The 17,441-nt window shown below is 34.6% G+C and overlaps 1 protein-coding gene across 1 annotated transcript in view; it reads left to right on the forward strand.

Moving 5' to 3' along the window:
- The window catches only part of LOC117111788 (motile sperm domain-containing protein 2-like), a 42,754-nt gene that overhangs the window by 15,740 nt on the left and 9,573 nt on the right, over window positions 1-17,441 (forward strand). The window contains exons 3-12 of the mRNA XM_033254780.1: window positions 4,769-4,930; window positions 5,472-5,558; window positions 6,432-6,589; window positions 7,435-7,495; window positions 10,311-10,349; window positions 10,766-10,890; window positions 12,066-12,548; window positions 13,528-13,593; window positions 15,755-15,816; window positions 16,942-17,056. Of these exons, the coding sequence (XP_033110671.1) occupies window positions 4,769-4,930; window positions 5,472-5,558; window positions 6,432-6,589; window positions 7,435-7,495; window positions 10,311-10,349; window positions 10,766-10,890; window positions 12,066-12,548; window positions 13,528-13,593; window positions 15,755-15,816; window positions 16,942-17,056 (1,358 nt within the window). The remainder of the gene's footprint in view (window positions 1-4,768; window positions 4,931-5,471; window positions 5,559-6,431; window positions 6,590-7,434; window positions 7,496-10,310; window positions 10,350-10,765; window positions 10,891-12,065; window positions 12,549-13,527; window positions 13,594-15,754; window positions 15,817-16,941; window positions 17,057-17,441) is intronic.

Consider the following 17,441-nt stretch of genomic DNA (forward strand, 5'->3'; position numbering starts at 1 on the left):
AATGAATTCTATGACCATAGGGAGCATGTAAAAAGTTGGTGTTTTTGTCCAAAACGTCCATATAGCACCATAGCTGCTTGGCGTATTATGCATACACCACTATATACTAAATACTATACTAAATATGTTGTCGTATTTGTGGCAGCCATCTTGAAATTAATGATACCCACATCAAATAAGTGTATCTGTAACGTTAGGATTTGTAAATATATTTTAGAAAAAAAAAATATGCTGAAATATGTTGAAAAGATCAAGTTTTTTCCAATTTTTGGTTAAAATTAGCCATTTTGGCGGCCATTTTGAAAAAAAAAAACCCACTTCCCCTAGCTATGTAGATTTCTAGATTTTTAATGTTCATACAGGGACCTTAAGAAAATGCACTGTGCAAACAGAAATTCTGTTGCAATTTTTTCAACACTAAGATGTATTTTTTCTTGTACTAACAGTGTGATTAGCAATACATGAAGAATATTGCTCAACATAGGGTTACACGTAAAGGACAATTATGTAATAAATGAATTAATGCCTTTATATATGAAAATTATGGTAACTATTTGTGTGGTCCTCTGGAATACCTTGTGTAGTACACAAAAATAATGAAAAACAACCCGATATTGTAAGGAAGCTGGATTTTTATAGGATTCTGGTGATATTTTCCATTCTGCAAAACAGAATAGGACTAATATAAGGGAGCATTATTACTTACATTTCCAAAAGTGAGTTAGCGCACCACCCTAAAATATGTTATTTTGGGTTTAAAAAGTCAACAGCTGTTATTACATTCATGTTTTGTAATTTATTTAGGGTACTGAAGCTGCTGTTAATTTGTTCTTTAATTTTGGCCGCCATTTTAAAAAGCGCCCTCAATTGCCTCTCGAAATCTTCACCTTAATAACTTTAGCTAATTATACTTTACTCCTATCATTAGGCCCCTACATATTCAAAAGTTGGTCAAACCTACCTCTTCTGTGCTTATTTTATACATATATGTAGTTTATTGAATTTTGGCGGCCATTTTGAAAAAAGCGCCCTCACGCGAAAGTTCTCAGGTTACGCCCTTTTTACCTCGGATATTCTGATTCCCCATAAAAAACTGGTCTAGAAAAACCATATGAGAATTTCTACCTCTCCAAGTGGCACCTATCTCAATTATAGCCTGGTCTATTAGGGATCCATGTGAGGCTTAAAATCCCTAGCTATCCAATCAGAAAGGAAAGCTTCAAAGATCCTACCAAAGATCTCTGAGACAGCAATTAAATATTCTGCACAGAGTGGGAGCAAGCTCCAAAGAAAATTCTTTGATTAAACGAAGCGGTATATCTTGAGGATGACAGCATTTATTAACATTAATCGCCTTTAAAAGTTTGTAAACCTGCCCAGTTTATATGACAGGGGGCTTAAAGGTGGAAAGAAAGGCTGGTAATTTTTGTAGATTAAGTACTGGTAAGTACGAACAAATACTAGCAAAATGCTTATTACATTAGTGTCACAACCGGGCTCAAGTAATAAAGATTGGTGTATCAATCGTCCAGAAATCTTCTGTACCTTATTGTGCCACTTACGAGGCTCATTTTTCTTTAGAGAAGCAATAGATTTTTTGTAGAAAGAGGATTTGGCCAATTAAATCTCATAACGTACTAACCTTCTATAATGTCGGTATTGCAAATCATTGCTTTTTCTGTATGCACAATGTAGGTGATAGCCCTGGTTTAATCATCTCCTGAATGCGAACAAATACTGAAGGCAAAGAATTTGTATAGGTATCAATACACTTTCCAATTTACCAGTGAGGTACTCGGAATCATTTCCGTTTAAGCGAATCAAATCATCCCAATCCATCCCATAACTTGACCAAAACACCGCATACACGAATCCTTTAGAGGGCGATGTTCAACTATCTTCCTTTTTATATCCTTTTTTTGAAAGTTACAAGGTTCATATAAAATGGAAGCATGGTCACTACGACCTAAAGGAGGGACTTGGAGTGGAAATTGATAAAGATAAAAATATTAGTTAGAATTTTATCCAGACAGGTGTTCTCGCGAGTTAGAAAACCATTAACCTGGTCAAGAGAAGTGGTCAATTAAGGGTTAACATCATAATTAATCATTGAAGTCACCTATTATCAAAAATGAGGCATCATCTCTTAAACTTCAAAAATTATCAATTTTAGAACACAAGAATTCCGTAAGCAGCTGATGCTGGTTACAGTTTGGGGGATAATAACAACAATAGTGAGAATAGAAGAAGTATGGCTGACCATAACATTTCATTAATATGTAACTCTACACCACCACCAATGCGATTACCTCATCTTTTCGAATACATGAGTAACCCTCAACTGCTGAACATTCAGTAGTAAAATTAGAATGGAACCAGGATTCTGATACCTGCAATACCTATATTGCTGTCCCCTATATAAGTTCAAACTCACTCAACTTATTACACAAAGGATGTGCATTGGCCAATTATATGCTAGGTTGAAATTTCCTAAGTTTAACCAGGTAGGCTAGTTACCACAGTAACTACAGTTTGGTAATTCCAATTGGTTTTCAAACTTGGCAGTATATAAAATAGTAATTAGAAGACAAAGCCTATTGTTTTTGGTACATGTATGAATATGCTGATTATTTATGTGCCTAATTAATATTTCACTAATTAGGTAATTTTGGCTAAAGTTTGGTTAAGTCTTATTGATTTAAAACTTGGTAGATTGCAAGATGGTAATTAGAAGACAGAGCATATTGTTTTTTGTACATGTGTGAATATGCTAATTGCTCATTTGCTTAATTATTATTTCACTAATCAGGTAGGCTAGTTAACATAATAAGTAAAGTTTGGTATTAAGTCCGATTGGTTTCAAAGTTGGCAGAATGTAAGATAGTAATAAGAAGCTGTAGCCTATTGTTTTTGGTACATGTTGTAGGATCCAAACTACACATAATTGTAGAGAGCGTAATAAACTTCAAACACGGTAAGTATAGTAACACAATTGTAGCATTTATTCAATCGCAATATCTGATTTTAAATTCCGATTCAAATTTCCGATGAACTAATGAACTGATAACCAGTTTAAACTGTAAAGTAAAACAATATATAAGCATGTGAATATATATAAGAGTTCTATGTATCTATATTAAAGCATTATACTATAGGCCAGGACATTACCCTTGGCAGATATATCTAAATTTAGCATCTACTACTATAAAATGTCGTCATTCAACAATGTGCTCAGTCAAGCGTGATGGACATAAATTGTGACCCATTCGCTTGCCCACTGGACGAGCGAGGCTTATAAACATTACAATGCATATATGCGCTAATTATACGCGCTACTTGCATGTACAAATATATACTAATAAACATTATCCTAAATGCATTTAAGCCTACAGTATATCATAATTCAAAGTACTAGGTAATGATTTTGTTAATACAATTAATCGAAACTATTCCAACAACTTGAATTTAGATTAATTTAAATAAACAATAATTAAACTACAGTCGTTTACCGACTGCAGCTCTGTGTTATTTTAGGTACACTCTGAGCTAATACATTAAACTATCATTCAATAATGATAATGGAAGATTATATATTTCTAAATTACAAACTTTATTATTAAACTAACAAATAGTCCACAACAATAATGGCTCTTAAACAAAAAATATAAACTTGTCTTATGTGTGGGTTATATGCCAAAATAATGAAGAATTGAAAATATAAACTTCCTTAAAGGGTATAAAGTAAGCTAACTATGAAATGATTAGGTGTGGCCAACTTAAGGAATTGAGGCCACTTTGAGCATTGCATTTGTCATAGCTTAGGAATTTGGTATATTATAGCCAGGTGAGCAGGGAATGATGTCTTAAACAGTGGTTAGTCAAAGTCAAGCTCAAAGTCAACACTGTGATAATTTTTGGTCAAAGTGAATAGGGCACAAATCTTGTCCAGATAAATTGAGGGCGCATTATATTGATTTTAGCCGTGCTCATTTGCATAATTATTATTGAAATTATAGAATATCTGGCAATACAAATTACCCGATAAAAGTCTTGATTCCGAGTAAGCTACTGTAGTAGAAAGAAACAGTGAGAAGAGTAGCATGTGCAAGTACTGTTGGAAGCAGTGCTTTCATTTCAGTATTAAATTTGCTATTATAACGCCACCATATGATTAGCATAACAGCAAGTTTAACCATTATATGATGAGGTATGTTGTTGAACGTACCGTCAAATTGACGAGTACCACTCTTCTATTAAAAGGGTGTTCCCACTTCCATTGATTGGATGATATTGAAAACCATGAGGAAATTCTATATGCAGCTGTGAGTACGAGGCAATAGGCTCCAGTCGAGCAGTTTAGGTGACTTAGATAGGCCTACGAAAGTAGGCTAAAAGTTTAAAAACTAACAATTATTAATTTAACTATTCCAATGAACTGTAACAATTAACTAGAAACCAAAGTAGGCTAAAAGTAGGCTGAAAGTTTAAAGCTAACAATTATTAATTTAACTATTCCAATGAACTGTAACAATTAACTTGAAAAATTAAGGTTGGTGTATAATAGATTGTGGCTAAAGATGCGCTAATTTATTTTTAGTTTTTGCTAGGGTATGCACTGCATGCTTGCCTTGACAGTCAGCCCCTGTTCTTTGTCAACATTTGAATACCAATAAATATTATAACAATTTTTTTTTCTTTGGCAGTATTTCTTACATTGATAAAAATGATAATGAATGTTTTATAATAATTGTCTAATTTTGATTCTCAGATTCTTCTTTTGCGAGTGAATTTGATGAGCGGGATTTGGAACGTTTTGGCTATGATGACTGGTGGGTGTATAATTTCTTTCTCCTAGGAAGAAGCAAAGTTGATATGGCTCTGCAGAAGATCACAAATTCTCTTCGCTGGCGAAAGCAATTTGGAGTCAATGGTAATTAACATTTGCCTAATAACAAACAGTGTTTGAAATGTTTCCCTTAATGTGAAGCATCATCATCAGGTTTTAGTAAATTGTTTCAGGTTGTTTATGTGGAAGCAGTTTGGCGCATTGGGAACTGTTTAGTTTCCGAAGCTTGAGGTTTGAATCCCTCGCTGTGCATTTCGCTTGTGTCCTTGAGGAAGGCACTTTATCTTCATTGCTTCTCCCAGGAGTGTAAATGTGGGGTTGCCTACTCCTGCACTGATTACCATCAGCAACACTTAAAACATCTGGACCCAATGACCAGGGAAAAGAAAAGTTGCGCTTTATAACCTCCTGTACCACTTGTTGGTTCTCTTTTATTCTGCATTATTATTTTGTTGTTATTGCTGGAGGTTGTGGGTTCGTTCCATCCGAATCACTTGCAAATTTTTTTCGCTAGTATTTGGGAACATACTGAGATAAAACTTTAGGTAGGGCAAAACATCACTCCTATGTTGCAATTTTGCTGGCTTACTTGAAGTACTACTTTTTGTTTACTTTTAATTGGCAGATATCACAGAGGAGAGCTTTTCTATTGAAACACACCAGAAGGGTGCAGTATACCCACATGGTAGAGACAAAGAAGGCCGTACTATATGTAAGTATTACCAAACCAACCAGTTTTTTGTTTTTGTGTCTACAGACCGATGGGGGTCCATAGGCACTTAGCTATTGTCTACAGACCCATGGGTGTCAGTAGACACTTAGCTATTGTCTACAGACCCAGGGGATCTGTAGACACTTAGCTATCGTCTCACTTGAAAGAGTCATAGGTAAAGATAAAAGTGAACAGTTTTCCAACAGAAGCCTATGAAATATGATGCCCATGCCTAGATAAGACCTGTCAAGAAAGAATTAAAAAGTCAACAATCTGTTACTTAAGTGTACAGATTCAAGTGACACCTGTCCCCTCGTCAGGGGCATCGGATGCCCAGCCTGGGGCCCTGGACCCACATCGGCAAATCCTGGCGCCACCCCTGCTAGTGTGTTGTCATGAAACAAAACATGGAACTGACAATTCCCAACAATACATCATTGGACATGTGCAAACTAATTCTCTTATCTTAAATTGATTATGTAATCGATACGGCAGTACCATTGGTTATAACATTTGATATTGGATTCAAGACTTCTCCATGTAATACGACTGCTCCCTTGTTATAAATATCGGCTATACACATTTTATCTTTTATAAAAATTGTTATGATGCGTGAGATAATACCACGTAGGCGTGAGACGTAAAGAGGGATGTTCTTGCGCGAGACATTCACATTGTGCGTGGGAGTTGGCAGGTGTAGTATCCATACAACGTCAAACAGGAAATAACAGTATTTTCGTTGACATATAATAACCATGTTTGTGGAGCTTTTTTCTATAATGAATTTATCTGAAAGTAAAATAATAACACTGTGGTTAACGATTCACATATTAGGAGAACTATATTAATGAGTAGTTTCTGTCTTCTTCTTAGTGTGGTTTGATGTGAAACTGCATAACAAGAAAATACCAGGCAACACAGAGCTTGCTAAACGATACCTAGTTTACTGGCTAGAGAAGCTCCAACGCCAGTACCCATCACAACGAATTACAGTACTAGAGGATATGTCCGCTGCTGGTGTTTCTAATATGGTGTGTAAGCCTATTCAGAGATAGAATAGGAGGGTGTATTAGGTTACTCTAGTAGGAAAGAATCTTCAAATTTAGTGTTTTGTCTTCCTTTTGTTACCATATATCTATCCTGAGCTTTTTGGAATACTGTCAGTGTGGGGAAAGCATGGGTGAGGAAAGAGAAGAATTGTTCAATTGCATTAAATAAGTGCAATTAAGAATAAATTAAATAAGACTTTAATGACTTTAGGCTCTTGGTTCAGTTTACAATCCTACATTGTATTATCTTAATCATTTGGCTTATTTAAACATCTTAAACATCCTATTAGTGGTTGCTGACCTTTGAATTAAATTTGACAACCATCACTTGACCACATTGGGACTGCCAATTTATTATGATTATCGTGAGAAAGCAACACGTCCCTACATATGTTTGTATAAGTGTACAGGTACATATATATGATATTGAAGGAAGTTAGCTGTTAACTTTAAACACAAGTCAATGCTGATAAAAGAGACAGTAGAAACTAAGAAATATTTTTCTAAAAAATATGATATGACATACACTTGTCCTGTAACACTAATTTTGGTTAATTTAACCAAGTGTAGGTGTTTACCCTGCTAAATAAAATTATGCTTGTAGTGTTATTTTAGCATTCGTTCTTCGTTTGTTTGTTCGTTCGTTCTCGTACAGACATTCAAAACACATACAATTAAAAATAACAAGAAGAAATTATTAATTTGCAAGGTAAACATCTACACTTGGTTAAATTAACCAAAATTAGTGTTACAGGGCAAGTGTTGTCATATCATATTTTTTAGAAAAATATTTCTTAGTTTCTACTGTCTCTTTTATTATTTTTTAGGATCTTGAAGTTGTGAAGTTCAAGATACGTTGTTTTGAGGAGTATTTTCCATTCCTAGTTGGTAAGTTCAGGCATTTCAAAAGTTTTGAAAGTAGGAGGCTAATAACCTGAAAAGTAGTAGGTGCACCATTTATCGTTGAAGTTCAGAGTGGGGGGAGGGGACGTGGTCAGGAAAACTTTTTTTCTAGATGCCTGGAAATGAACTCGCCTGCATTATTGGAGATCTGTTTATGGATATATATTATTAAGCAAAATAATGTTCCTTTTTGAAAGATTTTTTGGTTTTATTTAGCTGGTCAGAATGTTGATTTGTACCATATTGTACTAATATAACAGACATATAATACAAAAGTAATAATTGGTAATAAGTGAATTTTATTATAAAAAAAAATTCCAAAATGACTGTTATCATCATGACATACTGAAGTACATTAAAACATTTATTTTCTGCAAGGTAGGTATTTATGGTAGTAACAGGCCTGGAGTTCTGTTTCACATGCTGTGGAAAATAATAAATAGAAGTATATAAAGGTACTTGTTTCATATCATTTGTGTGGTTGCTCCTGGATATAATCAGCTACAACATTATCATGAGTTGGAATCTGAAAAATAACAATATAAGACAAATGAATAAAAGCATCACTAAATACATTTTTGGACAAATCTGGCTATGCCTGTATCAATAATCCAGTGAAAAACTTATATAATGTATTTAATTATTATATTTTTATAATTATTATTATTATGTATATTGTAATAATCAAATCATTGCAATATGTATAAGCTTATATAAATTAATAATTGAAAAGAACAATCCTATATAAGTATCAGTAATTAACAATTCTACCAATATTTAATTACCTTTTTTGAAATGGCCCTCAGCCAATGTTTCAGCATGTGGCTGGACATCATCTTCAGCTACATGATCATCATGATTGCTGAAATCATCATCTGGAAAAAAATCAATAATTTTTTTAAAGCTATAAAAAATACCATTACCAGTAGTAATTACAGTACTCCTGGTAGACAAGCCTATAAGATAGGCCAGTAGTTAAATTACAATTGTCAGTCGGCCTCTGTCATGTGACATGTTTGTTATTTTGTTTTGCTTAAATCTATCATAAGATTTTATTAAGTACCGGTACAATTTACTATGTATGGTGAAATAATTCTTAAGTAATCAATGTAAAATAATAAATGGTTCATCATTAATTCATCCCTCTCACCACAAACCTCGGAGTCAAACTGAATGAATCTCTTAACATGCAAAACCATATCAGCTGTATAACTAAATCGGTCAACTTCCATCTTTGTAATGTTGCACTCATTCGACGCTTTCTTTCTTCCATTATTCATGCTTTAGTCTCATCCCGTCTTGTTTACGCACTTCCTAAATCTCAAATTTACAGACTCCAGAGGCTTCAAATCTCGCTGCTCGAATTATAACATTCACAAAACGTTGATCTCACATTACCCCTGTTCTCTGAGAACTCCACTGGCTTCCCATTGATTCCTGCATTAAGTTCAAGATCTTGCTACTTACTTTTAAAGCACTTCTATTTAAGCAACCTATCTATACACATCAGCTTACCCACATTTATGTTTCTGGACACACCCTAAGATCATCTGATAATTTTTTGCTATCCGTTCCCTGCACATCCTTAAAAACTATTGGCCATAAATCTTTTTCCTTTGCCACACCTACACTGTGAAATTCACTCCCTGCACACATTAAAAACTGTTCTTCTGTTGTTTCATTTAAAAAATTACTCAAAACTCACCTTTTCCATCAAGCAAATCCATCTACCAAAACACTTGATTGAAGAAGTATCTCCATAAAATGTTTGTACACATTGTAGTATACTAGGGCCAAAATTAAAAAAAGTCTATTCCTTTTGAAATACACGTTATTAACCCCTGCTTTTGAGAAACTGATAAACTGCCAGTTCTATATGCAGAATTTAGTGATTTTACTCAAAAATTTTCCAGATCGTTCCAAAAATGTTTAAAAATTCTGTTGGGCTTTGTTCATTTTTCATGCACTTTAAAGCGTATATACTTCACTGTTACCAAGGTCTCCCTCAAAACTAAATCTTTGATTAGCATTTAATCGTGGTATATCTAGATCTTTAAAACATCATGGTATCATCATAATTTGACTTCATTTTGAATGTGATCATTATCATGAATCTGTGTACCATCATTTCTTTCCAATTCAATAAAGGAATAATATAAAAAATTCCTATTTTGTTGGTTTTTGACCCCTTTCTTTCCACTTTGCTTTAGACCTTATAAACATGCCCTTTATTCCTAGTTTTTTTTTTATTATTGATTACTACAGTATGTTAATTTCAGTTGTTTCGCATTTACTTGCTACCAATTCCTTGATTGTTTTTTAAACTAGCTGCAATAGTTACAAATTAACCTCCGAATATGGCTTCTCCATTAGTGAGAAGCCAGGGCAAGCCCGCGTACGCCGGTGGGCCTGCGCTGAACAATTTTTATGGGCTCCTGCTGCTCCAGAGCCAGAGCCTGTTCAACAAATACTCGCACAGGTGTCAGTTCCCAGGAAGTGCCAAAGAAAGGTAGGTTTAGTTTGACATGAGGTACAGTCCTGAGAGGAAGACAGTCTCTGTCATGAAATGATTGGAAGAAATGTGTATTAAACCAGGATAGATGACAAATGAAATGGAGTAAGCTAGAAATAACACAAAGTAAGAGAAAGATGGCCCAAGACCCACAATTGTAAGATGCCAGAATATCCTTGCTTTTCTAGGTTTATAGGCCCACAAATGGTTAACCCTTGTTAAATTTAGGATTGCCTATAACACTTATTTGAATTGTTAATGGTTTCTTTATTTTTTATTTTTATACAGATATGCTGTTCATCTATGAGATGGCATGGATATTAAATGGTAAGCAACTTCAACATCTTCACTTAATTTAATGATCTATACACTGATAAGAAAGTATAATACATACTCCAAGTATTGAAATACACGCCATCGTGTTGGGATTCAATATTTCGACATTAATTATGTCATCATCAGGAATGTTAATAAGTTAATAGTGATGCCCACAAACTCCAGTTGGACAAATTAATAAAGTTAACAAAATAAATTGTAGTAATTAAAAAATCTTTATAAATTAGAATAAATAATTATATTAACTATACACTTATTAACACTAAAATTAAACCATCTGAGGAAAGCACAGATGTATATTGATTGCATGTAGTGAGGTGTTTATTCTTAGGCAGTTGTTATATTTTGTGTTTGTGTATGTGGAAATAAATGTCATAGAAAAGGGTTGTTTTTTGATATCATTGCAGCAATATGGAAGATTGTTGAGAAGATATTGTCTGAGGAAGCAAAGAGCCACATCAAGTTCATTCGTAAGGGTGATGTAAAAACTTACATTGAGGGCACCACACTTCCAAGTCACATGGGTGGAACAGTACGATTGTCTAATTTATTACGTAATTATAAATGTTTAAGGTTGTATCATTAGCACAACTGAGGGAAAAATGACTGACAAAAACAGTATAAAAGTTATAAAATGGTAAAGGTATCATTTAAATTTGGCATTCCCTTATTAAGTTAATGGAGTTTGAACATACAGCTGTTTAAAGAACAGGTATTTGAGAAATGTAGTTGTGCATGGCTTTCATTTTTGTTTTTGTGTTACAAGATAAAACAGTATGCTACCCCCACTTAAATTTGTAAAATAATGGTTTTGTTTTCGTACTTATGTATGACAAAGTGTCCTTGGTGACCTAATTACGATTCCATTGAGGTTCCTAATAACAGCCTTAAGTCACAGTCACACTGGATTTTTTTCAGTAAAACTAACCAAGACACTGGTTAATGTAGTTAACAGTATATCATAATTAATCCATGGGAACAGTTGAGGAAACCAGTTGCGGATCTAGGATTTAGGAATGGGGAGGGGGGTGGATAATGGGAGGTGAGAAGGACCACGCAGGGATAGGGGGGTTGTTTTTGGAAAGGGCGTCCCCTCCCATTTAAGATTTTTTTTGGAATTAGTAGGCTGCTACACTAACTTAGATGGCATCTGAAAAGAAGTAAGCTTAAAATAGAAAGTGTATGCTTTACCAGAGTACACGAGAAGCACACACACAAGACGAGTGACCATTATTTTTTTTTCACGGTAAACGAAGTGGGGTATCTAGCCACCCTATTCACCCCCCTAGATCCACAGCTGGGAAACTTACCGAGACAGTTTATCCAAGTGATTTGTGCCCAGTTAAAACTGAGCAGGTGAGTTTTACTGAGCTGAGAAGTCCAATGCGAACATAGATTAAACTGCAAGTGTCTATCGTGCGCTAATGGAGATGTCACTGAAATTAGCGCCCTCAATAGTTGATTTTCACTGCTTCGTTAGTTTTACCATTTCCCGCAGTATAAAATAACCAATTTAAAAAAAAACCCAATTGTGGACAGCGGTAAGATTTACCCATTGAAATGTCATCCACGGTCTCGGTATAAGTCCAGTTAACTCCTGTGCAATAATAAAAATAACATCTTTTATTGTTATCACAGTACCTTTACTGTTGTTTTGCTAGAAAATTAACTTGATTAACAGATATTATGGAATTTTATATTCAACAGGATAATTTTAAGTGGGTTTATACACCAAAGAGCACTGAGGAAGAGGAATTTCAGTCAATTCTATACTCAGAAGATATGCAAGAATTAGATGTGACTGATAGTGATAGAAACACCATACAAACAGACCCACTGACCAATGAAAGACATAGTGCAGAACCATTAACTAATGGGATGGATTCTAGCGAATTACCCACCAATGTTATTGATCATACCCTGTCAACTAACAATAAAAGTCGCAACCAAGAAACCCCTACTCTAGGAGGTGCTCCAGAAGAAAATTGTACCATACATTCACCACCAGCCAATGATATGCAAAACCAGTCACCAACAAAAAGAACCAGCTCTAGTCTTTCAGCTAACACTCACAATGTTGTTAATGATGATTTCCAGGTTGCCACACCATTAGCTTCTGACCAAAGCCAACAAAATGTGAAGCAAAAAATAAGGCTTAAAAATGGCATCATTCAAGAGCGACCAAAGAAAGTGAGTTTGAGACAAACACTCGGGGTTCATTAAAAACAACAACAACATGATGTAATATTGTAAATCATTATTTTATGATGGGCTTTGATGATGAAAACATCTTTTCACTTTAATTATAAGAGGTTTGCCATTCCAAAACCAGCGTAATGTTGTCGCTAAGTGTTAAACTGAGTACTTAGCTATTGAATGTGGCAGTGTTGTATACGTTAGCTATTGAATGTGGCAGTGTTGTATACGTTAGCTATTGAATGTGGCAGTGTTGTATACGTTAGCTATTGAATGTGGCAGTGTTGTATACGTTAGCTATTGAATGTGGCAGTGTTGTATACGTTGGTTTTGCAGGCAAGACTCTTTTTATACCTTGTTTTGCAAATCCGCTGGCAGCCAATAATGATGATTTTGAAGAAAAATAGAATTTTATTTTTGGCCAATTAGCACAAACGCCGCCACGAAAAATTTAAAATTTCAGGAAGAAATTTCAGAAAGAAATAAAAGTTTTTCTTTAATTTTTATTACTTCCGCCGCTGCCTTAAAATCGCCAAAAATAAGATATGTATATTTCTGCTAATAATATATAAATTTAAAGCCAAAAAAAGGGTAGGATTAGGGAAGAGAAAGAGGAAGAAGTGGAGGAGGAGGAAGAGGAGGAAGAGAAAGAAGTGGAGGAAGAAGATGGTTATGGTGAGGGTTAATGAACCCTAGGAGAATGTGTAAGAGTTGTCTGACTGGGAGTCTGACAGTTTCCAGCAAGAACCGTAGGGTGAAGCCCTGGTGGGGATTCATGTGCTAAGCCTCCTGCTGCTTAATGAATCCGGCAATTTGTAAGCCATTTTTAGCTCAGAGATAATAAATGTATTTTACCAAAAAAGTTATTTAGAAAATTAGAAAAAAATTTTTCTTGCTTTAGTCTGATGAGTTGTGTCCTATGGGAGCTGGCCTGTGCAATGGGATATTGAATATATTTTTTAATGATTTGTAGGTTCAATTTGTAGAAAGTGAGGCAGAAGAATTGAAAAGAAAACAGGTGGATGGAAGAAACAAAAATGTAAGTATCTATCAATACTGATAAAAATAAAAAAAATATGCTACATGTTCTAATAAAAACAGGCCAAAGAAAAAAAATGTTTTTTATGTAATTATATTTAATAATTAATTAGCTTTAGAATGATATTTAACTTACCAGATTTGTTGGTTTTCTTTAATAATGAGCAGTCAAAAGTGAGAAAGTGAGGTACAGTATCAATATAGTACAATTAGGAAAATAAAATGGAATAATTTCTTTTTTCCAAACCAAAAAATTGAAAATTTGGATGGTAAAAATTACCTTGACAGTTTCGCTGTTCTTTACACGAGCAGTTTTTTGAGAAGAATGACGATCCGCAACTAAACAGACTGACCTCTAGAGGGCCAGTTCTGTTCAATTGAGGGTCATACACGTGACTTAGTTGGTGTGCGCATTCATCTTGGGTGATGGTTTTTCGTCCTCATCTTCAGATCCAAATGCCCTCCTGATGACGTCTGTTGTAGGTGTCCGGTTTTCTATCAATGATTTTGGGTTGAGCCCAGTTTATGACGTGGTTAGAGTGGATAGAATGATCTGTGATGGCTGATTTACTAGATTCTCGTCCATAGTCACAATGGAATTCATACGGTCAAACAGTGTTCTTACTATGCCTAATTTTTTATGTACAGGATTTTGGACTCAAAATGTAGGTATTGATCCATATGAGTTTTTTGTAGACGAGGAGTTTAACAGTTCCATCAGGTTGATGCATAATAAGAGAAACAAGGAAAGGTATATTGTTTTATTGTTCTTTTTCATATGTGAATTCACATATTTTTTTTATAATTTTATGTTAATAAAATTCTATTTTATCTGGGTCAGATGAATTGGGATGTTGTGTTAGGTTATCAACTTGATGTTGTTTGATTATTTCAAGGACATCATCCACATAGCGTTTCCATAAACGGGGTCTAAATTCTAGTAGTGCAGATGCGATAGCTTTTTGTTCTAGGAACTCTAAATATAAGTTCGCTACAATGGGAGAGACTCTGCTTCCCGTAGCTACTCCAAATTTTTGTTGGTAAATAGTGCCTCTAAATGTGAAATAGGTGGTGGTTAAGACAAACTCTAATAATTCTATTCTTTAAATCCTTATCCTCTTCTAGCCTTGATTTTATTACGGATAATGAATCCTCTAATGGGATGTTTGTAAACAAAGATACTACATCATGTGAGTTGAAAGTTTCATCTTCCTCTATCATAATTTCAGCTATTTGTTGAGCTAAATGTTTGGAATTTTTTATATGATGTTGTTTGCCTCCTACTAAGAGGGAAAGAATATCAGCAATAGCCTTTTTTATATTTCATATGGATCCAGTATAGTCCACTATGGGTGTAAACTTTTTTGCTTCCTTATGTATCTCAGGAGTAGCATAAATACGAGGGATGATTTCTACTGTAGGGAATAAGTCGTCACACTGTCGGCTAGTGATTAAGTTTTGTTTATTTAAATTAGTAAGAATGGATACTAACTTACTTTTACAACGATGAGTGGGATCTCACTTTAAGACTTTAATAGGATTTTTGGTCACTTCACATACATGACCCTGTAATTAAACAGAATCAGTCCTCTAGAGGTCAGTCTGTTTAGTTACAGATTGTCATTCTTCTGAAGAGCTGCTCGTGTTAAAGAAAAGCGAAACTGTCGAGGTACTTTTTACCATTCAAGGATTTCAATTTTTTTGTTTGGAAAAAAGAAAATATTATATCTTATCATTACTACAAACCAGATGAACGTCTACAATCAATTAGGAAAACAGCTTCAATCGTCAGTATGCGTGCACATGTTGCACAGGTCACACTTGACTGCACTCCCCAACTGACAAGTTAATCGTTTTCTTTTCCCAAATGTTAACTGCCGACTTTGTCCATGTTTAGTCGCACATGCCACATATATAGATTTCTCCATCCTGACATACTTTTTGATGCAAGTATGGCTTAGTGACTAACCATCAGCTCTTGCATTGTAAGTTTAAATGCTAGAGTGCTGTTGTCATGATGCTTTTGTCCAATGATGGATTTTTATATTTTTTGCTTCCTCACTTGACAGTTCCTAATCAAACAAATATTAAACAATGATAGTAATGCTTCCATATCTTAATAATTAATAATAATTAATAATTTTGTGTTTTTCTCTCATCAGTTGCGGTTGTTGAGACGAGTTAGAACAAAAGATTCACATGTGGGACCTCTTCTCACTATAATGTAGGTGATATTAACATATAATATGATTTTATTCATATGAGATAATCCAGAAACAGCAAGCACAATAATGCAATTATATAAATTGAAATGGAACATAAGAGGAATCTGACATTGACAAAGAAAGAAAAGAAAACTCAGTTGCCACCGGGACTCGAACCCGGAACCTTTCGAATACATGACGAATGTCTTAACCACTGGACCAGGAAGGTGTTGTGGTCAATCAAGCGTTAGAAGAATTTGAGTTTTTTCATTCTTTGAACATGTCTGAGATCACAATTTTGATATAGCATTAATATCACATGTGACTAGTGATGTATAAGATACGCCCACTGTGTTGTAGAGACCATTTCATGTTTTTGCCCAAAAACATGACTTGTTTCAAAGGTCATGCAGGTCAAAGTCCCATAATTTTGTGTTTTACCACCATGCCAAAGGGCAAATTTGTATCCGCTGTGGTAAGTTGTAACATCGTTTCACCTTAGGGACCGGACTATTTATGCTAGTGTTGGTATACCAGTTTAGCCGCATTTGATAAGAAAACTGACATTGTAATTGTTGTTTTAGGTTCAAATCCCACTTAGATTATGTTTGTGTTTTAGAAACATGCAAAACCATTGCCACCACAGCACAGATTTTATTTCAAATTTAATTTGATAGAGCAAATTAAAATTGTACCATATAGAACTCAATATTTGATATTGTGATGTTTATAAACAGACTGTCGCAAAGAAAGGTGAGTGCAAATGAGACTATGCAACCATCAACATCAGACTTGACTAGCTAGTAGCTGTGACAGCAAGAAAGACGAGTTGTGCACTTAAGTTGCAAAGAGAAAATGTGAACAAATAGCATCCTCAATTCCCAAGGTTACTAGATTTTACATGGTTGGGATTAATACATTTGTGAAATGATTAAAATATTTTGAGACACCAAGGTTGTTACTGTTTGTTACCAATTGTTACAAGTTGAAGCTTTTCGGTTTGTGTGAAATGTTTATATATAACAGAACATGAAGAAATATACGTATTATATATATTTTATGAGAAAAAGAAAGTTGGTTTTTCCTTCTTAACAACCCATCTGAAAAATTTCTGATTATATTTAGGTTGTTTTTGTCTTTTATAGACCTGGAGAACAACTTGAATTTTCGTTTGATTCAACCAAGACTGATGAATCAACTTCTGAACTTTACTCTAGAATTACACTGCAAAACACAACAGTTAACACAGTAGCATACAAGGTACTTATGATAAGAATTATTTGTTTAATATTTTATTGTGATAATTATGTGCGAGCATACTGTTTTCTTTCGATGCCTGTTAATAATAACAACAATAATAACATAGGGATTTTTACTGCACGTTTTGCCAAGGGTTGCAAGTGCTGGCAATGTATTTTATTAATACCACTGGTCATTGAATCAGTAATTTGCATGGGCGGCGGAACCGGGGGGGCCGGGGGGGCCCGGGCCCCCCACTTTTTGGCGAAAAATATATATAATGTCTGGAGAACTTTGTATGATCGGAAATGCAAAAAAAGGAGGGAAGAAGGAGAAGGATGGGAAAGAGAATGTTTATCCAGTACCCGACCGAGTTACATTTTCTCGCAATTCACATTGGCGGATC

The sequence above is a fragment of the Anneissia japonica genome, unplaced genomic scaffold, assembly GCF_011630105.1.
Source record: "Anneissia japonica isolate Jap-2015-1 unplaced genomic scaffold, ASM1163010v1 scaffold287758_len931624_cov196, whole genome shotgun sequence".
Classification (NCBI taxonomy): domain Eukaryota; kingdom Metazoa; phylum Echinodermata; class Crinoidea; order Comatulida; family Comatulidae; genus Anneissia; species Anneissia japonica.